General features: G+C 38.2%; 1 protein-coding gene across 1 annotated transcript; it reads left to right on the top strand.

The window, feature by feature from the left end:
* Positions 1 to 12: 12 nt before the first annotated feature.
* LOC132132248 (roquin-2-like) lies at positions 13 to 27,738 on the top strand. Its single transcript, XM_059544600.1, has 20 exons — positions 13 to 249; positions 4,365 to 4,668; positions 7,932 to 8,049; positions 9,483 to 9,716; positions 11,010 to 11,185; positions 11,586 to 11,786; positions 12,699 to 12,831; positions 12,924 to 13,042; positions 13,929 to 14,041; positions 14,308 to 14,544; positions 18,308 to 18,474; positions 18,551 to 18,927; positions 19,610 to 19,744; positions 20,152 to 20,304; positions 21,624 to 21,837; positions 21,921 to 22,005; positions 23,629 to 23,806; positions 23,883 to 24,019; positions 25,173 to 26,308; positions 26,738 to 27,738. Exons 2-19 carry the CDS (start codon positions 4,438 to 4,440, stop codon positions 25,291 to 25,293), a joined length of 3,129 nt encoding a protein of 1,042 aa, XP_059400583.1. The 5' UTR covers positions 13 to 249; positions 4,365 to 4,437; the 3' UTR covers positions 25,294 to 26,308; positions 26,738 to 27,738.

The raw sequence follows: 27,738 nt of genomic DNA, 5'->3' as shown, positions 1-27,738 counted from the left end.
TCATGTATTCTGTCATGGGAGTGTACCTGCTCATGCTGAACATGTCGCGCTGTCAGGGAATGCGCTCCCAAATCGCTGGAAATTACAGATATGATTTAATGTGATGTCCGGACGCAATCAAAAGGACGCCAAAAAAATCGGGAAAAAGAAGTTCGGCTCGGCTGTGAATAACGGAATGCGATGAAGAATTTGGTTTTGAAAGCGAAGTGCACATAAACTATGAACGGATGATACTCTGTGTCGCTTGCGGTAAGTGCATGTCGCGCGACTTTGACAGTATTGGGAAGTAACACTGAGGATCGCTGGTGGTGTGGCGCGCGCGGCTGAAAAGATGTGCGCGAAATCATTATGCAACATCATCCCTATAATAAATATAATTATCTGTCAAACTTTTCTGCATGAAAACAAATAGCCAGGGAATGGACAGGGATGCATGAGCAGCCGCATGTCGCGTGGATTTATGTTTTTCACTGTTATTTATTTGCGCGAGAATCGGAGTAAGTTAGGTGCGCAGCTGTCATTGAAGTTGCACAACACCAACCAGCACAATTGGCGCTCAAACAGACTTCCGCGTCTTAAGAACAATTGATTATTCCACATTTCATTCATTCGATTAACACAAAGCTTTAGTTAGTGTTCATTTTGTATGTAGCCTATTCTAATCATGATGCTCGGGTTTCTTCACATTCGAAAGACACAATAGACAAAACGCAATATTTTCCGACAAAAGACAACACATTTAAGTAGTTTCAGTTTCATTACATACTGTAAAGAGCTTTGATGGGGGTTTCTACCATGAGGGTTTTTTTTACCTGATTCCATTCTTAAATGGTTGCAGTCTCACGCTCATTCAGGCATATTCAAATATAAGTTTTTTTTAACGTTGCCTTAATTGTTTTTTTATAGTCATTTACAGGAATTAACAATATGGCAAGCAGCAGTCAGTGTGAAATGCAGTGTGAAAAAATAGCCTATTAAAAATGTTTTCGTCACGAGGACTCAGGTAATAGCCGGGAACGATTATGAACAAACCATCTTCCAGTAACGATAACAAATTTTAAATTTTTTGCAGAAATTTTACATTTTCTGAATGTTACTTGTTTAGAACATTTAGAGAACATTCCAAAGTAATGTTCCCATAATAACTTTCAGACTTAATGGGAACGTTTTTACATACAACTTGTTGATATTCAGAAGGATGCATGACTAAGTTATTTATACAATAATAACAGTGGTTGATAAGTTAACAGAAGTCGAGGAATTGACCCATCACTTTGGTGACCATGTTTATATTATACTCCATATACAGTTTTGCCAATGTAACGATTGCAAATTTGCTTTTTCTGTCTATTTGAATGTGTGTCTGTTGGTCGGGCAAAATGGTTTATGTGTGTAGAAGTATGAAGCAGACAGAGGAGAAGTCTGGAATGACAAGGACAGGATGTTCCAACTTTGTGGTCACAGTGACCTAAAGATATATTCAAGCACACATTCGCACCCATTACCCCTCAGCATTCCTAGGGTTCAGGTTCTGGGCCTGTCAACATATTTGAGCAAGTGCTTTCCATGAAACACAAGGGACTATCCATAAAGGGACTTGGGTGCCAGTTGCACATTTTGTGGTTGTAATTGGTCATTTGTTATGTTTCATCCTGGTCCTGGGATGAGTTGTTATGTGTTTCTTCTGGTGATGGCTGAGGTGTGAGAGGGTTGAAATAAATCAAAATATTTACGACTTAATATTATGTGATATATACACTTCAGTGAATTATTTAGATAACAATTTAGAAAAGACGACATTCATGTTTTAGCCTATACTGTAAAAAATAACTTTCATGAAAGTGGTGTTAATAGTTGCAAATGTGTTCCTGTTTAACTTTTATTTGCAGTGCCCTAGTCACATGGTCACAAGACAGTAAAATGATTTCCTGTTTATGAGCGCGAAGTGATCTTTTGTAATTTTTTTTTATTATGCACCACGTTCCACACATGACGTGCTCTGTTCTAACAAACCCATTTAACCTCTATTATTTCAGAACGTATTATGACGTCACTGCTGCGTCATTTATTTGCCAACTGTACTTGATATGTAGTTATTTTGTGAAGCAACCTTTAAAAACGCTATGTCTGTAGTATTACATTTGTAATTAAGTATAATAACACCCACACACCCGCACTGTACTGTATGTATGAATGTAAAGTGCACTGATGATGAACACTCGCGTGATTCGCGTGGAGGAGTGAGCGTATAAAAATATCAGAATTCCCTCGCGCGTCGTGATGCTCCTCGTGACCATGAATCACTGAGTCACGCCTTTAAACCTATCACCGCAAACTCCACGAACACGTTTTGTCACAAGCGTGAACCCAGCGATATTAAATTGAGCAGCAGCGTGGAAATATGACTCGCGCGAGCGGAATAGAGCGCTGTGGATGTTTCACGCGCGCGGTCTTTCACATGGTGCGTAGATGCATGAATGTTTCATGTACAGTACGTGCAGTAACTTACTGTCTACTTCAGGTGTTACTTTATTCATCGTATTTCTTTTATCAATGTTGCATTTGCTGAATTGTTTAAAATAGTGTTTAAAACTAATGCCGTTAATATTCCATTGCTTTGTGTTTTATGATTGCGCGTAAATGCAGTTTTACGTTCAGAGTAAACTTACACCTTTAAGTTTGAATATTATATATAATGGCTTTCTTTTACATATAGGTTAAGATGTACTGAGATTAATTTTCATGACTTTACAAGCAATGAGGCTGGTGTTTTTTGTTTGATGAACAAAATCTACTGAAAGAGAGTATAGTGCCCACATGGCCAAAGGCATGAGTCCCTCCCTGACAAATGATTGATCTCAGCAGCAGTGTGGCTCTTGCATAACTTTGCATGACATGGTAGTTCTGTCAGGGTATGAAGTGTCACCGGAGCCTTTCCTGGAGAAACAGACATCAGTCGAGGGGTACGGTCAGCATGGGCTAGAGCAGCAGTTACGTGCCAGCTGAAGCTTTGTGTGGTGTCCATGTAGGGGAATGAATGATTTCTTTTACCTCTGTAATTTGAAACCTTTGACAAGAGCCATGCATGAGGCGCTGACGAAGATAAAGTAAATTTTCAGCTGTCCTTTTGTATGTTCCTCTCCTTGGTTTTTTGCTGGGGTTTGTGAAATGTGTTTAATGTGAGGTTTAAATCCACACTGTGTCGATGGCTGCTTCACGCTTATCTGCTCCACCTTCTGTGCTACAGGAAGTCCCTGAAGAGCCCAAATTCAGAAACAAATAAAGGGATCTAGAGAAAGTGTGAGGGAGGGGTAGAGTGGATGGAGATGTGAAGAACATGAATGAGTCTAAATGCAAGACAGTTTCTTCCTAGAGCTGATGGCAACAACAAATGACATCAGAGGGGAAGAAAGATTAACCCTAAAGAAAATATGAGTGCTGTGGTGTCTGGATGTTGCTGGGTGGTTGCTAACGGATTCTGGGTGGTTGCTAGGATGATCTGAGGGGTTGCATGCAAAAACAAACAGCTCCCACCATATGTAGATTCACAAATAAATGACTCTCATAGGCCAAATTAATAGGTTCTTTTAATATCGAGCAACTAAAAAGAAAAAAAAAACGTTAAACTCTAAAAACAAACAGCACCACCCATGTAGTCTGATTCATGACTCATTTGTCAAATTCTTTTAATGAATTAAGATACTGTGACTACTAAAAATAAAATGAATCAGTTCTCTTAATGAATCAAGCAACCGTCACAAGTAAAAAAAAAAAAAAACATTACACGCAAAAACAGACATGATCAAGAAACAAACATTCACGCAGAAATGACTCTTATTAGTCAAATGAATTGATTTTTTTAATGAATCGAGCAACTGGCACAAGAAAAAAAACACTTTACACACAAAAACACACAGTAAAACCTATGTAGTCTGATTCACGAACAAATGACTCTAAGTCAAACGAATTGGATCTTTAAATGAATCGAGCAAAAAGACCCTGCCTAACACATGTATCCGCACATAATTTTGTTGTTAACCTTGTGTCCACTGTGTGTCCAAGGTTAGTCATTTGCATAAAAAACGCTGCCCAAACCATCTCCATATATAAGGGCTTTCCACACAACCTTTCGCCACTTTTAGCAAATATATGAAACTCTCCAAAGAAGAGCTCTCGCCTGAGAACATACAGCAAGATTCTTGAGCAAGGCCAAGTACATGTGTTCAAAACCAGTTCAAATGCAATAAACTCTTTTAATGAATCATGATTTTTTTTTTTGAAAATCTTTGTATGCAAATTTCATGCATAAATTTGTGCGTATGCATGATTAATGAATGGGACTCGGTGTCTTCTTCTCTCCTCAGGTGTGTTTAAGGGACCGGGGCGAGGCATCATGCGATCTACCTGAGCGTGATTGTTCCACCTGGAGGTTACAGGATGCCGGTGCAGGCAGCTCAATGGACTGAGTTTCTATCCTGCCCCATCTGCTATAATGAGTTTGACGCCTGCAGCCACAAGCCCATCAGCCTGGGCTGCTCGCACACCGTTTGCAAGACGTGCCTGCACAAACTGCACCGCAAGGCCTGTCCTTTTGACCAGACGGCCATTAGCACTGACATTGATGTGCTGCCTGTCAACTGTGCCCTCCTGCAGCTGGTGGGGGCACCGGTGAGTTGGGCATGCGGATATGATGCTGACATGATTGCTTTTGATGTTTTGAATAACTCTGAATAAATCTAGTGTTGCTGTATTTCTGGGGCTCGTTTCAATAAGGAGGTTCAACCAACTCTTGAACTCTGAGTTGACTTACCCCGAGATGGGAAACTCTACATTTTCGAGGTTCAGAACAGCTGAATTGAGTTAGTTCAATCATCTATGAGTAGGTTGACTCTGAGTTTAGAGCGTGCACCATGACTATGAGAAGCCATGATCAATGTAGCTCCCAAATTATGATTTGCACCCAACAAAGAGATGTCCTCATATTTCTGAGTCAATACGTAACAAACAACATATTTAACACATTAAATAAATATAATTCAGTGTCTATTTCAGTGCACAGCAGCTTTTTCCATATAGTTTAATGCTCTTTTCACATACAGTAATTAAATTTTCTCTAATCCAGATTGATGCATTTCTTAATTAGAGTAATAAAATTAACGTTTGAATTTTACAGCCAACAGCAAGAAGTCTCGCAAAATAATGGCAAACAGATGATGTGGAGATGGCCAAACCAAGTGTTGGAAGAATATTAAAATCCAACTGAAAGAAAGAATAACTGTTGCTTTTGTATTTGTAGGAGATAAAGTCTCCAAATAAAGCTGTGACCAAATAAATGTAACAGCTGTGGTGGTGGTTACGGCTTATATCTCCTACAAATGTACCTTCCATCTGCAATCTTCCATTCCATGCAGTAATGAGCTTAATTTTCGATAGATTTGTGCTCAGGAAACTACACAAAAATTCTCATAAAGAGCGTGAGAGCGAGACACACTTTCCTTACCGCTCTGAATACAGCAGCCTTGCTAATGTGCGCAGCAGCATTCCTTATGTTGTACAGAAAACTACCATTTAAAAATGGTACTGCTCAAATAAATATGCATGTGGTTATGGCAAAAAAAATCTAAATATTCCTCTCCCGATGTAAATGTAAATCCCTATGAATTAATGCAGCCTCCTCATCTACAGGAACCTTTATAAAAGGACATGCCATTTTTGTCACTTTCACAGTGTCTGATGATGAAAATATGTGCAATGAATGAATGTCCCTGCACTGCAAGTAAATTTAAGTTTTCACTTAACGTTCTTTCTGAAACCAGCCTAGGGCTGTGAATATCAAAACCAATTTTTTGTTGTTTAATTGTCAGTGTCTTAACCTTACATAAAGTCTTACAAGAAATGAATTGAAATGTAAAGTACACTAACACAAGAAAAAATTACAATAGCCGCTTAAAATGGTAACTGATATTTTCTGTCTCACAATTTTTATTTAAAAATTCTGAAGAAACTGAATTGTGAGATATGAACTTGCCATTCAAAGAAAAAAGTCAGAACTGCAAGATATAAACACCTGCAATCTCCTTTTTACATCTCGCAATTTGGAGATTATAACTCAAAATTTTGAATTCATTTCTCAAAATTTTGAGTTTGTTTCCCAATTCTGACTTTTATCTCACAATCAGATTTTATATCTCAATTCTGAGTTTATATTCCGCAATTCTGAGTTTATCGTACAATTATAAGTTTATGTCTCGCAATTCTGAGTTTGTCATACAATTCTAAGTTTATGTCTTACAATTTTGAGTTTATTTCTCGCAGTTCTTAGTTTATTTCTCGCAATTCTGAGTTTATTACTCGCAATTCTGAGTTTATCATACAACTAAGTTTATTTCTCGCAATTCTGAGTTTATCATACAATTCTGCGTTTATCTCGCAATAAATTTTGTCTCGCAATTCTGAGTTTATTGTATAATTTCGAGTTTAGATCTCGCAATATCGTACAGTTCTGAGTTTATATCTTACAAGTATGAGTTTATATCTCACAATTCTGAGTTTATCTTACAATTCTGAGTTTATATGCAATTTTGAGTTTATTTCTCACAATTTTGAATTTATTTATCGCAATTCTGACTTTATCATACAATTAAGTTTATTTCTCGCAATTCTGAGTTTATTGTACAATTCTAAGTATATATCTCACAATATCATACAAGTTTGTTTCCCAATTCTGACTTTTATCTCACAATCAGATTTTATATCTCAATTCTGAGTTTATATTTCGAGTTTATCGTACAATTATAAGTTTATGTCTCGGAATTCTAAGTTTATATCTTACAATTCTGAGTTTATATCTCACAATTCTGAGTTTATATATTACAATTCTAAGTTTATATCTCACAATTCTGAGTTTATATATTACAATTCTAAGTTTATATCTCACAATTCTGAGTTTATATCTCACAATTCTGAGTTTATATCTCACAATTCTAAGTTTATATCTCATAATTCTAAGTTTATATCTTACAATTCTAAGTTTATATATTACAATTCTAAGTTTATATCTCACAATTCTGAGTTTATATCTCACAATTCTGAGTTTATATCTCACAATTCTAAGTTTATATCTCATAATTCTAAGTTTATATCTTACAATTCTAAGTTTATATATTACAATTCTAAGTTTATATCTCACAATGCTGAGTTTATATCTCATAATTCTAAGTTTATATATTACAATTCTAAGTTTATATATTACAATTCTAAGTTTATATCTCACAATGCTGAGTTTATATCTCATAATTCTAAGTTTATATCTTACAATTCTAAGTTTATATCTCACAATTCTAAGTTTATATCTCACAATTCTGAGTTTATATCTCACAATTCTGAGTTTATATATTACAATTCTGAGTTTATATCTCACAATTCTGAGTTTATATCTCACAATTCTGAGTTTATATATTACAATTCTAAGTTTATATCTCACAATTCTGAGTTTATATCTCACAATTCTGAGTTTATATATTACAATTCTAAGTTTATATCTCACAATTCTGAGTTTATATCTTAGTTTTTTGTTTCCTCCATGAAATTAAAAATAAAGGTAACTGCTAGTTTATATAGATCTGCAAGAAAAAAAGAATTTGGGATATAAAAAATTCCAAAGTGTGAGAAAGCTATTATCATAACATAAAAAAATATTATATTTAATTAACTTCTTAGTGTCATATTATGATTCCCAATTATTATTATTGTTTGGGGTTATATAATAATTTTCATCCTCTATTATTTTCTTTTAACTTTTAATAACTTTTCTTCACTCCAAATAGGGAATTTTCACCAGTGACCATTATGCTGTTTAACATTGACATCACAATGTCAAAAATAGACCTCTTCTGGTGGTTTTATATCTGCCACTGGTTGTTTTTCTGCAGGTTCCGGAGGGAGAGAATGTGAGTGTGGGCAGTGTTGAAGAGACAAGACATTATGAAGTGTGCAGGATCTGTGTGGAGGAGCTGGCGCTGTATCTCAGACCAATCAGTGGAGGAAAAGGTGAGTGTGTGAAGAAAGTCATACAGGTGGATCAACAACAAAGCCTGTGAGTGCTGCATTATTGTTTAGGCTTGTGGCTGAATGAGCTCACATTTGAATAGCGCAACATTTCCTGTTGTTCAGCGTGTACGTGTGCTTTATCTATTTGTGGTTGGAAATGTTTGCGTCAGTGAGAAAAAAAACAAAACACTGAAACACTTCAGAAACAAGAGAAAAACATGCAGGTATTTTATATGCAATACATGAAATGAAATACACCAAAAAATTTAATGTTTACAATATGCGTTAATGTTTAGTAATGTTTATTAAAAGTAAAATGAGCACATTGCAATAAGCACATTATAACTTACCCAGCGCATTTTCATACATTATTGCATATAGGTGCTGGTGTTACTTATTATTCAAGGAATAATTTCCCACTGTGTTGAACACGAGAACTGCTCTTTGTAGGCCAATAAAACACTTGGTCTCCATGAGCAATAAAGCTTCAGGCCACTTGTGGTCTCAGCTGCTGTGAGCGGAAAAGTGTGTTTCATGACTCAATTGAGTGTTTTATTGAAGTAACAATAAAAGTTACTCCTCACAGCGGTCTAGTGGAACGCTGAAGGCTAAAGCTCTTAAACTCCTCATTGAGCTTTGAGCTCATAACAGAGCTTTTCTGCCAAACCTCCACTATTAAGTTGTGGTGTAGCCATAAGACTCATGAGTCTTATACCCTCATGATGGAAGTAGGATCAGTAGTAGATTTAGTGTATGAGTAGGTGAACTGTGGGACAAACTAAATGATAGGCCATTTAAAGGCATTAAGGATAATTTACCAATATTCGTTGTAATATATCTAATATAAAATATAATATTTATCTATATATCTATGTTTGCATATATATATATATATATATGTGTGTGTGTGTGTGTGTGTGTATGTTACCCTGGACCACAAAACCAGTCTTAAGTATTTGGCCGAGATACTATTTGAAAATCTGGAATCTGAGGGTGCAAAAAAATCAAAATACTCAGAAAATCGTCTTTGAATTTGTCCAAATTAATTCTTAGCAATGCATATTACTAATCAAAATTTTAGTTTTGACATATTTACAGTAGGAAATTTACAAAATATCTTATTGGACCATGATCTTTGCTTAATATCCTAATGATTTTTGGCATACAAGAAAAATCAACAATGTTTTTTTGGCTATTGCTAAATATATACCCCAGCGACTTAAGACTGGTTTTGTGGTCCAGGGTCACATATTTATTTATTAATCTCACATCAAATTTGGTGCATTAATACAGAATAGTGATTAAACTGACTTGGAACTACCTGTGCATTACATAAACGGTTTTAATTCATACATGCCAGCCAATCAGAATTCAGTATTCAGACAGACCTTGATATATATAAATGTAAGCATGCATTTTCCTCTCCCACACAGGTGTAGTGACCCTCAGTCCGAGCACGCTCAGTAGACCCATGCAGAGGAAGCTGGTGACCCTGGTGAACTGCCAGCTGGTCGAGGAGGAGGGGCGTATGAGGGCGGTCCGGGCGTGCAGATCTCTGGGTGAGCGCACCGTCACTGAACTGATCCTGCAGCACCAGAACCCACAGCAGCTCTCCGCCAACCTATGGGCCGCTGTTCGGGCCCGCGGCTGTCAGTTTCTAGGACCTGGTGAGTTCCATACACATGTGTTGTAGCATTTCTTTGCACTGATTCATTTTATTATTAATGTTTCAGGAAATATACCTGAATATTTTTGCATATTTTGGGTTATCTACAACTTCAGTTCATGTCATGACCAGAAAAAAGTAAATCTGATAGCTTTCATTTGCAAGAGGATGGTAAGAATGACAGTGATGTGACATAAAGGAGCAGGGTTCTGGAATTATATCTGTAACACATGACCAGAAGCTTTGGAAAAGTAGTTCCACTTCAAAAGGACAATAAAATGACTTTACAGCTACATTTTGTGCTGAGTTCATATTTCTTCTTTTAAAAGTGTCAACTGTTTTTCAAAGGCCAGTGCTGATAGTGATATCTAGAGAGCAGAGTATAACGCAGATAACACATAATAAAAAATTTAATGACTGTGAATGAGATTTACACAACGTGGAAAAAAGAAAGAGTTTATTATTCATTGATAAGTCTGTCGGTAGATTAGTAGACTAAGGAGAGCAATGATTATCCTAATGTCCCCTAATGTTTTTGTATTAAATATATTTTGAAGTTTTATTAGTTTTTATTTTATATGATTTATATATATATATATATATGTATATATATATATATATATATATTTAATATACATAAAATACCATTCAGAAGTTTTGAAGTCTGCTTATATTTGTCAAGGATGCATCAAATTTATAAAAAGTGACAGTAAAGATATTTAGATATTTCCCAAATATTTATATTTCAAATAAATGCTGTTCTTTTGAAAGCTCTATTCATCAAATAATGCAAAAAAATTTTGGGGGGGGATTTTTACACAAAAATATAAAGCATCAAAAGTTGTTTCCAACATTGATGATAATAAAACAATGTTTCTTGACTTTGTATGTTTTACAAATTATTTTATTAAGCATTTTGTTTGTAAATTGCAATTTATTCTAGGTAATGAAAATATTTTTACATACTGTAGCTGATTCTGATAAACTCAAAATGCCCAAATATCATCTCGTTAATCAGATAGCGTTGTCACTAGTTGCAAGTTGTAAATAATCTGAAATATTCCTTTAATGCATGTAAAGGGAATATCCAAATGTGTGTTTGTGCTTGGCTGTCAATGATGATTACTCATAGGGCAGATTCTGACTGGGAAAACACAGATTTTCTCATCTGATCTCATTTGAGTTTTCTAGTCTGAGAACATCCAGTGCATAAATCCGTTCGTCTGATCCGAACAAACACACAATGATCCATCTCAACACTACCTATGTGTCTCTGTCTGTATATATATGGCAGCCATGCAGGAAGACGGTCTGAAGCTGGTGCTGCTGGCTCTGGAGGACGGCTCGGCTCTCTCGAGGAAGGTTCTGGTGCTGTTTGTGGTGCAGAAACTAGAAGCACGCTTCCCTCAGGCGTCTAAGACCAGCATCGGTCATGTAGTTCAGCTGCTGTACCGCGCCTCCTGCTTTAAGGTCAGAGCTAAAATCAGCTTCATGCAGGAAATGCGCTAAAACCGCTGATCACTTAACAGCAGCTATTACGCACAGTACTCCATCTATGTCAACTAGTCAGGAAAAGAGTTATCGGATGTGTTAAGCCTGCTGTAACATGATATTATGTGGATATAAAGTGCTTGGCGATGGGAATATCTTACAAACTCTTTACATCCAATCCAGACTGCTTGATATTTGTATATGAGCTGCAGCTTGATTTGCTATGGCACCAATATGAAATCAGTCAACTTAATGAGATCATTTACATCAGACATCAATCAGCAGTGTTTGTTTGGCTCAGTTGAGCATGCTAACTATAGAAGCCTGTGCTAAATTTATATATGCACAGCGACAGGCATTTTTCTTTTTCTCTTTTCAGGTGACCAAACGTGATGAGGACTCCTCCCTCATGCAGCTCAAAGAGGAGTTTCGCACGTATGAAGCCCTGCGGCGTGAGCACGACGCTCAGATCGTTCACATCGCAATGGAAGCAGGACTGCGCATCTCACCGGAGCAGTGGTCGTCTCTGCTGTACGGGGATCTCATGCACAAATCTCACATGCAGTCAATCATAGACAAGGTACCACATGTATATTACATAAATCATCAAAATGATAATAAATATAATATAATATAACGTATTAAATATAATATATCACATAATAATTGAAAGGTTAATACACTATTGGTCAAAATTGTAATAACAATGATAATACGATTTTTGAATGCTCTCATACTCACCATGTCTGCATTTATTTGATCAAAAAAAAAAAAAAAAAAAAAAATATATATATATATATATATATATATATATATATATATATTATTACTTATATTTATATAAACTACAGTTTAAAATAATATTTTATATTTTAAATGGTCATTTATTCCTGTGTTTTTGCTGCTTAATATTTCACAGAAACTGCTCATTTTTTAGGAATCTTTGATTAAAAAAGCCATATAAATACAATTTTATTTTAAAAAGCAATTTAGTGCATTCCTGCTGAATAAAAGTATTAATTTCTTTTACACCAAACTTTTGAATGGTATTGTATCGAGGTTTCCAGCACAACTTTTTCAGTAGAGATAATGGTAAGAACTGTTTCTTGAGCAGCAAATAATATTAAATCATATCAGAATGATTTCTGAAGGATCTTGTGAAGACTGGAGTAATGATGCTGAAAATTCAGCTTTGCATCACAGCAATAATATTAATTGTACTATGTACTGACATAGAAAACTGTTATTTTTAAATGTAATAATATTTCACAAAATTATGTTTTTACTCTATTTTTTTCATATAAATGCAGGCTTGGTGAACATAAGAGACATCTTTCAAAAAAAAAAAAAAATACTGTACATCTTAATTATTCCAAACTTTTGACCAATATAGTAATGCAAATATGTATATATTTTTGTTGAATCTGTTTGGCATTTTTGTCTCTCTGCTACAAATCTGAATGCATTTGTCCTTTCCACCCCATCGCAACAGCTTCAGTCCCCAGAATCCTTTGCAAAGAGCGTGCAGGAGCTCACTATAATCCTGCAGAGAACAGGAGACCCAGCCAACCTCAACAGCCTCAGAGCTCCTCTCGAGCGGCTGGCCGGCATCGACCACAACCCTGGTGAGGACGCACACTCGCGCTTCCACACGGGTGCAGACACAATCAGATTACATAGCAATAACCCGTGTGTGTGTGTGTGTGTGTGTGTGTAGATGCGGCCGCTCCGTCCTGGACAGAGCTGGAGAGTGTGTTATTGGCTGTGAAGGTTGTTGTCCACGGGCTGGTGGAATTCATCCAAATCTTCAGCAAAAAGTCCAGTGAAAGCCCCCAGGTACAGCATGAGCTCTCACTACACTGTTTCAGGATGTGTTTTCCAGAATACATTCATTTCATGTCACTTTAAGTACAGCTGCCCGAAATACAAATGTCAAATTTGATCAGCAAAAGTCAAACCTTTGATGCAAAAGTTGTATTTTCAGCAACATTACTCCAGTCTTCAGTGTCACATGATCCTTCAGAAATCAAGAAACATTTCTTATTTATCTCTTATTCTTATTATGAATGGTGAAAACGGTTGTGGTGCTTTGATAAATAGAACAACAAAAAGAACTTTATCTATTTGAAATACAAATCATTTGTCATATTATAAATGTCTTTACTTCACTTTTGATCAATAAAATGTGTCCTTGCTGATCAAAAGTATTCATTTATGAAAAAAAAACTTACAGAACCTTAACTATTTAACAGAAGTAGTATGTATATATAATATTGTATATATTTTTTTATTTATTTTTTTATAACTTATTAAAATATCTTATTTGCTTTAAAAATGCTTTCATTATTTATGTATTATTTCATGTATATTTAAATAATTCTTCTAATTATATGTAAAAAAATAATAATTTTTACATTCAATTATTATACACGGTTTGTTGTACAAACATCATTATTATATAATTTGAAAACTGAGATTTTATCTTAGGGCATATTTGGAATGTGTAAAATAAATGTATTTCTTGGTGAAAACAAGAAGAGGAGGGCACAAGTAATCAAAGCCATGCCATCCACATTAATTTAATAGCTCTGGACTCAAACTGTATGTCAACTATTGACTCAGTTGTATCTATTTTTGACACTTAAGTTTCCTAAACTATGAAAGAGCAATCTATAAACACATTCTGAAACAGTCTGAAATGTATTCTGTTCTCCTTTTTCAGGCTCAACCCAACAGCAAGTACAAGACGAGTATGTGCAGGGACTTACGGCAGCAGGGCGGCTGCCCAAGAGGGGCCAGTTGCACTTTTGCCCACACGCAGGAGGAGCTTGAGAAGTGAGAACATACTCTTTCACACACATGCACACAATCTTAATGACCATAACCAGCCAGTCTCGTGCTGTAATGCACGCACCTCCCCGCTTTCCCATGTCTCCTGTTCCTCTTTCTTATTCAAGCTCACCCACGCGATCCCACAATACAACAGCACACCATACAGAACACTGGCATGACTGTACCAGGATCTGCCGTACCTTCCTCCCATCACCCCATTTCCTCCCCTCATTTCTCATGTTCTCTCCACATCTTTCTGTCTCTTTCAGGCACAGATTGAGGAATAGGAAACCCAGTGGGGCGGTGAGGCCCTTCCCATCAGTTCCAGTGGTTGTGCCCAAAACGGGCACCAAAGGAGCAGTCCCAGGGTCAGAGGTGAAGAACCATGAGAAAGACGCCCCAGAGGATGCATCTCCCACTCAACTCATCCCAAGAGGAGGAGACCACCAGGAGGACAACACACTCCCCAATAGTGCTAACGGACTGCCTGCTGCCAACGTAGACCAGTAAGTTTGCTTCACTATTACTGAAGCTCAGACTTTTCGATGCCCTTAAATCATGTGGCTTATTGAGGAGACCAAAAAAACAGGTCGACTTGGGATTGTCAGGGATGCAAATGTGTCCCTTTTCTGCAAAAATTAGATAACGATTCCATTTCGATTGTGAAATAGGGCATTTGGCTGCTGTTACTTTAAGAACTGCTGCTGCTGAACATGACGTTGATCTGACATGGGGTTGGGCCGATAGACAGGGGCGGACTGGCCATCTGGAGCACCGGGACTTTTCCCGTTGGGCCGCTGGCCAATGTGGGCCGGCCGACCCGGTACACAAATATATATATTAAATGACGGAAATCATAATATTACATCTCTTTTCTACGCAAATGGATGAGTGGCCATTTCCGACAAGGAGTGTTTTCTTTGCATGAGTGTTTTGCCCTCCCTCCCTGTTTAGATTGGTCTACTCCATTGCGTATTTTGAAACACGCCCCCTTTCACGTCGTCTAATTTACAAAGTGAGAGAGACAGATTTATCCGGTTTTCTCCCCTACTACCGAGTTAACAACACATGTAAACAATCATGTTTTGCCGCCGGGATCCTGCCAACATAGCGGAGACTGTGACATCACGGGGAGATTAATTAATTATGTGTACGCTAGGGGTGTAACGGTACGCAAAAATCACGGTTCGGTTTTAAAACCTCGGTTTTAAAGTCACGGTTCGGTTCATTTTTGGTACAGTAAGGGAAAGAAATGCAAACATTAAACTGCAGGTTGTTTATTACTATAAACTTTTTTTTTACAATTTGTTTACACTTTTTTTTTTAAATACTTTTTAATAAAATATATATAAAACAAAAAAAGAATAAGAAATAAAATACTGCTGCAAAGTTCTCCACTAAATAAAATACTCTCAGTCTCAAACCAATATCATATAATAAAATATAATGAAAAATATAAATAAATAACTATGATTACAGTGCAGCATTACCAATCCCAGCTTGTAGGCCTGCTCATATTTAAAAAATATATATAAAACTTTTCCAACGTGTAAAATGCAGCATCAGCAGTTTCAGTTTTTAGACCTGCTCAGATTTCGTTATTGCGTTGGACCGATCGGAATTAAGAGCAAAGGTCTGTTTAAATGCCGACGGGAGCTGCGTTTGAATTACAATTGTTTTTTTCCTAGTTGTAGTGATGTTCACACTCGCGTGGTGCCTTTTGAAAACCTTAGGCCAGTGACACACTGGCATATTGCACCTGTCAAACATAGTCTATTTTGCCGTCAATACTGTTGACGGTGTCCTTTATCAGCAGGCTTTATATTTATGCTCAACATGAAGTATAGATATTGTTGTCGTGAAGACAAGATCCTGGTCTGTCGGCGGCCTCCCTCTATGTCACCTACAGTAGCAGCAGCACGCCAGCGCCGCGTCAGGCACGATTCTGGTGTGTAAAGGAAAGAAATGACACCAAAGCAAGCACCATATAAAGACACGCAACTGACACTCAGCAGTAAACCCCAGTACCGAAACGGTCCGGTATGAATACACGTACCGTTACACCCCTAGTGTACGTGCATTGTCTGAAACGCTGCTTTCAGCGCATGCTTTGAACGAGTGCACGCAAGCTCCGAACTCGCGCAAATTGTTTAAAATGCTTGAATCGGCAAGATTAAGAAACAAGTGCAAATGATCAACTACGATCTGTTTTAACCCTTCAAGCGAGTGAACAAGGTGAATAAAGTTAGGAATTTTACATCACTGTTCAAGATAGCCCGTCGGGCAGAGCGGGGATATATTTTGGAGCCAGACTGGAAAACACAATAGCCCCGGGACGTCGGACTAGCGATTTTACGAGCCCTTCACCTCAGATCTATCCAGTTTGTGAACCATTGGTTTCCACACTGGTTTCGTGCAACAAAATAAATGATTATTTTGAACATCTCGAATGAATAAAGACTTCAAGTTCATCTGTAAAGCACATAAAGCTATCGTTGGAGTTTATAAATTTCTAATTCATGCATGATTCGAATGGATCTGTTAACTGAATGAGTTGCTAAATGCTGCTGCACAGAGGTTTTTTTTATAATTTTTTTTTACGGAGGATCAGTTGCCCTATTGATTAAAATCCCCAAACTGTTTACTTAAATATTAAATTAATAATTGACATCAAAATGGGCAGATGCATTATGATGTGGTGGGCTGCTTTGGGCCAGAAAGTCCAGGGCCACTTTTTGGTCCCAGTCCGCCCCTGCTGATAGATGATGCCATTGTCCATCGCCGATGACTGACAGACATCACGATGTTGAGCCGGCATCGTGACCCCCCCATCCCAACTCCGTGTCTGGAAAGTAAATTAAATGTACTACGGAACCCCTAAAGGGAATAAATAGACTACGAGATGGGGGGACTTTCTCTCGCCATTATATCATTTGGTAATTATACTGTATATAAATTGCGGCCATCAGGGAGCCACTACTAATATGCAGGGCACTGAAACTGCTTTTGAATGGGCGCTCTCATTTTACTTTTACCTATTCTGACCCACTTCAGGTCTTAAAGTCTTTACTAATGATCTGACAGTTGAATCGGGTGTGTTAAAAGAGGGAGACAGTTCTGGTGCTCTAGGACAGTTTTGAAAACCACTGCATTTCAGAGAGACTCATATATGAAAAATTCATGCATGCACAGTTTTAAAGCAACTTTAATAACCTTTTTACTAACTTCATGACTTAATTGACAACAAAACTACGATATTGCATGCTCGTAATTTAATTTGCGCTTTAATATCATATAGTACTTTAATATAATACACCACTGCATTTGTGCATGCAACCGAAGAGCACCTGCTATGAGCACAGTATAATGGCTGACAGGACAGGAGAAATATTTTTTACTGACAACATCTCATCCGACACGTTTTCCCGGTTTGTTTGTCTAGTGCCTTAGGCTGAGGTGAAGGTCTCTCATTTGATATGGTTGTAAAGATTTTCTGTGTCTAAATAAACGTGATTTATTTAGATTTCACAAAAGTTGTGAGTGGGGTGGCCAATGCTAGCTTCGCCCCTGCGTTAATTGCGTTAAAGAGGGCATAACATTTTTATAGTGTTTTACAACACACTTTTATAGGTATCTTGAGTACCTATAGAGTAGCACTGGGTTCTTCATATTATCTCAGAAAAGTCTTTAGTTTTATCAGATTTATAAAAGACAGATACAGCTGTACCACTTCTCTCTGAAAACAGTCAAGCTCCTGGAGGCGTGTCGTGGGCGGAGCTAAAGAGTCACGAGCATGTGCAGCTTTTCCACAGCGATCGTCTGCAAGCTGTGACTTCGACATAAATAAAACTGGAACGAAAACTTTATTGACTTAAATTAAATTAAATTTGTTTATAAAACACTCGTCATTGAAATGCCGGGAACAAACAAACACACTTTTACAACCCAGAGAAACGAACTGCCTCCACTGTTCCCTTAATGCTGGGTTCTTTGGGAAGCTGAACAAGATTATCTTTCCCTCACAAAACAATATCACACTTCTTTGGTGACACTGATGATCTAAAAACAAAATGATAAATCCTTCTTGAGCAAGTCCTGTTATTATTAATAAAAAAAAGTTATTATAGAAATATGTAACCATCAACAGCCTTATTATTATTATATTTGTTTTTAAATTAGAAATATAAATTTTTTGATTCTTAAAATTAGATGTCTTTGCCCATCTTTGGTTCTTATGGAAATTCGTATTGCTTCTTATTTTTCTTCCAGAAATTCTGTCAGTGGGAGCCAGTCCTCTGCAATAGCTTCAAGACTGTGTACAGAGGATGACTGTGGTCTCCTCAAACACGGGCCTGTCCTCACGAGAGCTCATCCTAAGATTTACTATTCTCAGGACCAGAGACCATATGACCTGTCACCCTACCACCAACCTGCCTGTAAGTGTCATATCCTGAATCGCTCTCTTGTGGCATGTTATCTTCCATTAAACTCACACTGATCTGTTTTCCACAGTTCCTCCTCACAAGTCATGCAACGCTCGTTTTCATCGTTCCAGCAATGTGACCGAATCCATGTTACCCCCTTCGATGGGCCCTCTGTACCCAGATCAGCACCCCTCTATTCCTCCTGCAGACAGATTAGGCCCTGCCCTGTATGGCCCACCCTCGACCTACACCTCTATGTCCCATGCACATGGCATGTACACCCCAGTCTACGACAGCAGGCGCATGTGGAGGCCTCCGCTGTATCCCAGGGATGGTGGGAGGAGTAACTCTCTCCCTCCAGAGGTTTTCCATTCCACTGTCTACCAGCCGCCCCTCCGAGAGCGCTTCAACTCGCTGGACAGCCCCTACTGCAGCAGAGCGGAGCAGAAAGCGCCAATGCACAGGGCAGGTTTTATTATCTCATTTCTTACAGGCTCATTCATGTTTGAAGAAAGAGTATCAGTTGAAAATTCTCTTCCATATTAATTTGTGCTGTAACCAGTGGCAACTGTCAACAGCATTTTTTTTTTTTTTTTGGTCAGTCATTTGGTTTCTGTTGTACTAGGAAGGCCATTGGTCTAAAATCACTTCATATAACTTAAAAATCAGAATACAACAATTAGGGATGGATGACATATCTGTCTATTTTAGAGATTTAAAATATTTTGGAGCCGGAGGAAAACTGGGAGATAGTTCGCTATCTCAGACTGAGTACAGAAGCTAACTAAAATTGAGAGGAAGTACAAAGTCTGACGTAGTCAGGCTAGTAAATTTATGTCGCAGGGTTAAAGGTGAAGTATGCTGTTTCTCTCCCACTAGTGGTTTCAAATTGAATTGCAGTCTGTGTCTGTCCAGCCACACAACATTGTCTCAATCAAAGGCAAGCACATCCTTGTGTCTTCCTGTTTATCCGAGAAATGAAAGATACTGTAGGGGAATGTTTGAAACTTGTTTTTTAAAAGTCATTATTTTCATGCTGCTGGTTGCTCAGAAATGACACTTTTCACTATTAAAAGTAAAATAGGTGACTAAGCTGTTTCATCATGAGAATGGAGAAGTTAAAAACCATTTTCTATCTTTTGTATAGGACACGTACTCCCGTGTTCCTCTTGGCTATGAGGATCTCTGTCGCCACAAACAGGAACAGTGGCTACATCACCACAGCAACATGAACAGGCCCCCTCAGTCCTCCCCAGACTTCACTGTGGATATGTGTCCTGAGGTACGGCCCACCGATATGGTGTTTTTAGAAGTGTGTGTCATGGGAAAACTACACCACAAGTCTGCACCATGCTAAAATGGCATTAAATCAGATTTGTTGTTTCTTCGATTAATAACTTTGGCACCGAAGCTGCAGTCACCATTCTGAGGTGTGTTAAGCTATTTTAAGTGGGCCTGTTGCTCAGCAACTGATAAATCCAAAGCAAGAAGCAGTTCTGTCCTGAAAATTGTGTGTGTGCTCACAAGCGCTTTGAAACGCATGAACTTTCAGAGAAAGATTTGGCACCACGGAGGTTGAGTCACTTTATATTGTTTCTTTCCACCCCCATTTATTTGAATCTGGCAGCCTGTTGCACACGGGTGGGTGTGAGATAGAATGTTGTCATCTCATTCTTTCTCCTCCTTTAGCATCCTGAAGGTGTAGGTGGTGGGCGTATGACTTGTAAGTGTCATGGTGGAGAAGAGAGTCTTGCCCACTATTCGCCCTGGTCGTGCAGCACCATCAGCCCATTTGAGTCAGAGCCTCACCATTTGTCAACCCACTCCTGTTCCAAACAGCTAGTAAGTGGTCGCTTCACAACACAATTGCACTCATTTACTTTTATAAACGGCTTACACATTTCTATTGAATCCTTCAAATGGTGTTAAAAATGTATATTAAACAGTTGCAAGTGGAGTCACTCCTGTTCACATTTACACTTATACACTAATACGCATTGATATAGATGTGCTTATTTTTTTAACAGACTCTGATTGATTCCCTCAAACTGTGTAGTCACTTCAGATTAGGGTTGGGCTGATAGACGATGCCATCGTCCATCGCTGGTGGCTGATAGACAATACTGATGTTGCGCCGGCATCGTGATGCCCCCCCCCACCCCTTTTTGAATGCACGATCGTTTTTTAGTTTTACTACCACTTTTGAGATTCACGATCGCACATACTCTGTTAATACTATGGAGCAGCAGTAATTACCACACATTTTACAAGATTATATATGTTTGTCAGTGGTACTGAGGATCTGCAAATCATTCCCCATCGCTGTGCATCCCCAACGTGAAAGTTGTCGTGTGGCGCAGAGCCGCATCAGCTAAAATCTGTCTAATTTTGTGTCAGCACAACAGAACGTGGCAGCAGTTTACTGTCAGGGGTTTGTGGTGTCATGCCACACCGCATCCAGTGTAGACAGCATCACTGATTATACTGAGTTCTATTGACAGATTTATATATAATGAATCTCTATTATAGAGGTCACGCCACACCCCTCATATCCAGTGTAGACACGGTGTTAGAAATTGTTTCGGACACACCTCCCCCATTCCCCCACCGATCTCATCGTCCATCACGATGTTTCACTGTAGACATCGTCCGATGCCAAATTTAAAGACATCGCCCAACCCTACTTCAGATCAGATTTACACTAAAATACTTTTATATGTGCTATTTCTTAAACTGATTCCTATTGATTCCCTCAAATATATAAATAAATACAAATACCACAAATCTGTACACCACCACACCGCATAAGTTGAGTCACTTCACATTACATTCAGATTGACTCACTGGTAAATCGATTTGCCCTGTAACACTCTTAATAATCCTTTCAAACAATACAAAATGAATGTGTAGCATGTAGAATTGGAGTCACTTCACTGTAATGTGTGACTGTAATGCAGATTTTTTTACCTCACAAAACTTTAAAAGTACCCTTTTGTAAAATTAAATAGCACATTTTGCATTTTTGTTGTGATGATTGTAAATAAATGATAATCGTCATTTTTATCAATTCTATATCTTGACCAGTTACAACACACAAAGCAGTGCTTCTTAAATGTATTTTTAATACGATTCCTAACTGACAGCTAATTATCTGTCCTCAGGACAGCGAAAGTGGCGGCAAATGGTGGCTGCACATGTTCGAGCCCTACAGGCGACTGAAAGATGAAGATCCCATCATTCCTTTTGGAGAGGGGCCCATAATCTCTAAATGGGGAGCCATCTCCCGCGCTTCACGCACTGGCTTTCACACAACTGCCCCGGTCCAGTCCACTGCATCGCAAGGGTGCGGCGGCACCACTTCAGTCAACTTCAGAGGTTTGAATTCATATTGCTTTCTATGCTTTTGACTCTGAATTTCTTTGGCTTTAAGAATGAGTCATGTTTCATTCCCTTTACAGACTATAGCTGTCATATTGGTCACAGTGACCTCAGATGGGACCCACGTGGTTCTGACTCTTCTAGTCACTCCAGCTTTCTAGAAAGGTACCAGTTCAAACGTCTTTTTTTATTTTATTTTTTTACTTTTTCAATAATGCAAATGCTTAATATTAAACAACAACAAAAATGCCATAGACTTTGAAGCAGACATCTGATCCTAGAGACTGAAATGTCATAGAGACTTGGGGGTGGGTCTTGTTGACTTAGACCAGTAAACAACCAACTAGCAAACACTCACAACAGCTAAGCAACCATATAGCCGTGCATGTACAAAATATTATTAATGTAATTTGTACATTAATTTTACTGGATTGTCAGGAACAATGTAGCAGTAGTCTTCACAGTGTTTCCCCATCTTCACCCCCACCCTATCCCGCCACAGTCGTCTGGCTGTCCTCTGTACTGGTCTAAAAATAGAGCAGCAGCCGGAACATAGCTCCTCTTGTTTGTGTTTGCAAAGCTCTTACACATTGCAAAGAGGGCTTACATTTCACAGAGTCTCCTTAACACCCACAAGTCCTTATCTATCTTCTGCAATTCATGTACAAATATCTTAAATTAGCTAATGTATATTAATAGTTATATATATAATGTCTTGAAATTCTTTTTGTAATCTTACATTTGTTTGTCATCTTAAATTAGACATATTCTCCATCAGGGATGGGCAACTTCGGTCCTGGAGGGCCACTGTCCTGCAGAGTTTAGCTCCAACCCTAAGCAAACACACCTGAACAAGCTAATCAATGTCTTCAAGATCACTAGAAAGCTGCACGCAGGATGGAGCTAAACTCTGCAGGACAGTGACCCTCCATGACCACTCTTATCTACATAATCATTTTAATCAATGTATCTTGCACCAGTGATGCTTTTTTTTAGCCTAATGCTTATTTATTTAAAAGACCTCTGTTGTCCAAAATGAATATTCTTTTGAATTTATATATATATATATATATATATATATATATATATATATACACACACAAACAATATTATTGAATATATACATTTATTTATAAAGATGCATTATTAGGTTTTTTTTAAATATAAACTTTTGTAATATTTACACTGGGTTGTAGGAGTTTTAAAAAATGTTTTTGGAAGCATCATTACTTTCTAATATGATGGTTTGCTGATAAAAGTAAGATGTTGTGTGTGTGTGTGTGTGTGTATTTGTGTAAACCATGATAAATTTGTTTCAGAATCCAGGATGAATCGCAAGTTCAAAAGAACAGCATTTATTTGACATTGAGATCTTGTGTAATGTTATAAATGTCTTTACTGTCACTTTTGACCAATTTAATGATTTCTTGCTGAATAAAAGTACAAATTTCTGATGTAAACAAATACTGGTATAAACTTTTGAACAGTGTGAGTGTGTGTGTGTGTATACTGAATATACAACATCAAATTTTAGACAATTCAATTTTATAACTTACAGACCAACCTACAAAAAAATCCTGTTTTTCTCTGTTATGTCTTTTAATAATGTAACATTGTTTTTTGGTGTCTATGATGATTACTCATAGGGCAGATTCTGAGTGGGAGATCACCTTTCACCTGATCTCAATACTGAGTTTCTAGTCTGAGAACACCAAACAGAACCCACTAATTTGTGTTCTTAGCTTTGAGTCAGTTTCAGAGCTCATTGTGTGTTTCTGTGTGTTTCAGCGATCAGCTGGTCGTGTCAGGGCTGCATGTAAGGCACAGTTCCTTCAGCAGCGGGTCAAAGCAGGGCACAGATCTGCTGGGGAAGGATGGGACAGAGAGTGAGCCTGACAGAGACATCAAGCTGGAGCTGTCCGCTCTGGACATGGAGGACACAGAGACACAGGACTGCAACTCTGAGGTAACTTTTAGACTCAGTCTTGAAAGCCTAGATTGCATTGGGTCATTTGGTGTTTAATTGCTTGTATAATCTGAAGGACTCAATGGAAACACAAAGCCACTACCAGAACAACCGCCTCTCTGCCATCTTCTGTGATCAAGCGGCAAGTTCTCATTTGGAAAATAACCTGCCTGTCAGAATGGACGCCCATCTTATGAAGAAGATGGCATTCAGGTAAGCAGAACTTTATTGACACACAAATCTGATTTGGTTTTCAAACCCCTGTATTTGGGGCTGGCTGTTTGCTTGTCATTTTGCAAGTGATGAAGTCGGATCAGCTTGTTTATAGTCAGGATCCAGGATCCAGGGTATCTACGTTGGTTGCTGTACTAATGATGTAAGCATCAGCACAATGTCAAGATACTTTCTCATACAACAACTGTCATCACTGTCAGTGTCGAAAGAGAGGAAAACATAGGGAAAATCCAAATTTTATCACGATATACAGGATAGCTGCAGTGCTGAATATGATAAGTGACATACTGTGTCCAGAATTCCTGACTCTTTCTCTCATTTATACATAAAGTAATTCAAATAGTAATGTTATTATACTTTATAAGTTTTAATTTAGTTTTTACTTATATTTTTAAATTATTTTCAGTTAGTTTTCGTGTTGTTTGTATTATTTTAGTTTAGTATTTTTAGTTATTATTTTTATATTTACATTTTTATTTTTGTTTTAGTTTCTGGTACCATTTTCATGTTTAATGCAGGATGGGTAGTTTCAAGGATTATAATATTTAAGGTAATTTTATAGTTTTGGCCAATTTTATAGTTAGCTTTGTGAGCATGAAAATTTATTTAATTAATTATATATATATATATATATATATATATATATATATATATATATATATATATATATATATATATATATATATATATATATAATTCATATCAATTTCAAATCAAATTTCCAAATGCATATGAATATTTTGACTGATTTTACAATCGACATCAAGTTGCGACCCAGCACAAAACATAGTACATTTCTATACTGTTCATTGTATAAAAATAGCAGAACAAAGTCTTAAAATGTTTAATTATTACTGCATAAACCTAACAGTATTCAAAAAAGTAATTAACATAAAATAGGCTGAAGAGGAAAATTGTGTAAATGCATAATCCTTAACATGGAATAAATTGTAGACATTGTATTCATATAAGCCATATTGCTGTATGACAACTTACCACACACAAACTTTGACATTGACAAAAAAAAATATTGGAAGCATTTTCTCTTCCCTTTTAAAAGTCTATAAGCTTATTTATATTAATAAGAGTTGTGATGTATGATTTCTCTTATGGTGACTTTATGGCATTACAGAAAGACCCTCTCTCCTGGAGACCTCAGTATGGGGAATATGCAGATGAGGACATGCTCGCCCATGCCTGGAGATACTCTGCGACCCAGTCCAGGACCTGAGATGCTGCTAAACGGGAACTGAAGGGTGCTGAAAACACCAGTCCTCCTCATGGTCCGATTCCATGTGGTCATGCCAAGAATCCACCATCCTCCTTAGGTAGAAGGTAGAGTTGCCCTTATAGGAGTCAATCGAGGCAGCGAGACGCAGCCGAAAGCCTTCTGTATTCATGTGTTCTCTTCATAAGAGCTAGCTATGCCCTGTAATTGTAATCACTCATCATCTGTTCAGAGTCTGTTTTTTTTTCTTAATCACTGCTTGTGCATGAATGTTCACGTTGAGTCACAACTCCACCTCAGGTAACTCTTGACCTCAGCCAATCAGAACTCTCTCCAAGACAGGAAAACAATTACCCATGTCCCGTAACTCTGTACAGAAGTGACGGTTCTCACTAGCTTTTAGCACACTGAGGAAACCATAATCTACTGTATTATTATATAGCAGACTCTTCCAATATATATTAAGAATAACCAAGGTGCTTGGAATCTATAGTACATGCATTATTATTATTATTGCAGTGTTAGCCACTGAAATGTAATATGCATTAATTGTTTGTTGGGCATCATTGTTTGAAAAAAAAAACACATTAATTGATCATTATTTAAATGTACTGCATGTGTGTGCATTGTGGTATATGTCTGGTATCTCTAAGAGACATTTCACAGGCAATCATTCAATATTTTGTAGAAAAATTCAAAAGAAACAGTTCACCCAAAAATGAAAAGTCTGTCATTCTGAACACAGCATTAACTTATTTCCAAGTGTTATTTCCAAGTCTTATGAAGCCTTGCTATAAATTTGTGTGTGGAATTTATGCAGTTAATCACTGGAATTTAATTGGCCATTGGCAGTGTTGTAGTCGAGACCAGCTTGTTTGAGTCCAAGTCCACCCCTGAATAATTACGCTGAGTCAAGACTAAGACCAGAAGAGGGTTGAGTCTGACTCAGAGTTGAAGAAGACCAGAAGAGGGCCCAGTCCAAGTTAAGACCGAGACCAGAAGATGGGCGGGTCTGAGTCAAGACAGATACCAGAAATGGGGTCAAATCAGAGTGAAGACAGAGACCAGAAGAGGGTTGATTCCAAGTCAAGACAAAAATCATAAGGTAGTAACATCTGGGTCAAGACAAAGACCAGAAGAGGGTCTAGTCCAAGTCAAGACAGAAACCAGAAGATGATTGAATCTGGGTCAGACAGATACCAGAAGAGTCACATCTGGGTCAAAGCAAACACCATGACAGGGCAGAGTCTGAATCAATATCGAGACGGGAGGAGGGCCCAGTCTGAGTCGACAGAAAAAAGCCGAATCATAATCAAAACAGAGATCAGAAGACGGTTGAGTCTGAGTGAAGACAGAGACCAGAAGAAGGCTAAATCCTAGTCAAGACAGAGACGACAAGAGGGCCGAGTTCAACTCAAGACAAAGACCAGAAGTGGGTTGAGTCTGAGTGAAGACAGAGACCAGAAGAGGGTGGAGTCTGAGTGAAGACAGAGACCAGAAGAGGGTTGAGTCTGAGTCAAGACAGAGACCAGAAGAGGGTGGAGTCTGAGTGAAGACAGAGACCAGAAGAGGGTTGAGTCTGAGTGAAGACAGAGACCAGAAGAGGGTTGAGTCTGAGTGAGGACAGAGACCAGAAGAGAGTGGAGTCTGAGTGAGGACAGAGACCAGAAGAGGGTTGAGTCTGAGTGAGGACAGAGACCAGAAGAGGGTGGAGTCTGAGTCAAGACAGAGACCAGAAGAGGGTTGAGTCTGAGTCAAGACAGACTAGAAGAGGGTTGAGTCTGAGTGAGGACAGAGACCAGAAGAGGGTTGAGTCTGAGTCAAGACAGAGACCAGAAGAGAGTGGAATCTGAGTGAGGACAGAGACCAGAAGAGGGTTGAGTCTGAGTGAAGACAGAGACCAGAAGAGGGTTGAGTCTGAGTGAGGACAGAGACCAGAAGAGGGTGGAGTCTGAGTGAAGACAGAGACCAGAAGAGAGTGGAGTTTGAGTGAAGACAGAGACCAGAAGAGGGTTGAGTCTGAGTGAAGACAGAGACCAGAAGAGGGTTGAGTCTTAGTCAAGACAGAGACCAGAAGAGGGTGGAGTCTGAGTGAGGACAGAGACCAGAAGAGGGTTGAGTCTGAGTGAGGACAGAGACCAGAAGAGGGTTGAGTCTTAGTCAAGACAGAGACCAGAAGAGGGTGGAGTCTGAGTGAGGACAGAGACCAGAAGAGGGTTGAGTCTGAGTGAGGACAGAGACCAGAAGAGGGTGGAGTTTGAGTGAAGACAGAGACCAGAAGAGGGTTGAGTCTGAGTGAAGACAGAGACCAGAAGAGGGTTGAGTCTTAGTCAAGACAGAGACCAGAAGAGGGTGGAGTCTGAGTGAGGACAGAGACCAGAAGAGGGTTGAGTCTGAGTGAGGACAGAGACCAGAAGAGGGTGGAGTCTGAGTCAAGACAGAGACCAGAAGAGGGTTGAGTCTGAGTCAA

Source organism: Carassius carassius, chromosome 49 (genome assembly GCF_963082965.1).
Source record: "Carassius carassius chromosome 49, fCarCar2.1, whole genome shotgun sequence".
Lineage (NCBI taxonomy): Eukaryota > Metazoa > Chordata > Actinopteri > Cypriniformes > Cyprinidae > Carassius > Carassius carassius.
This window is presented reverse-complemented; position numbering and strand designations above follow the sequence as displayed.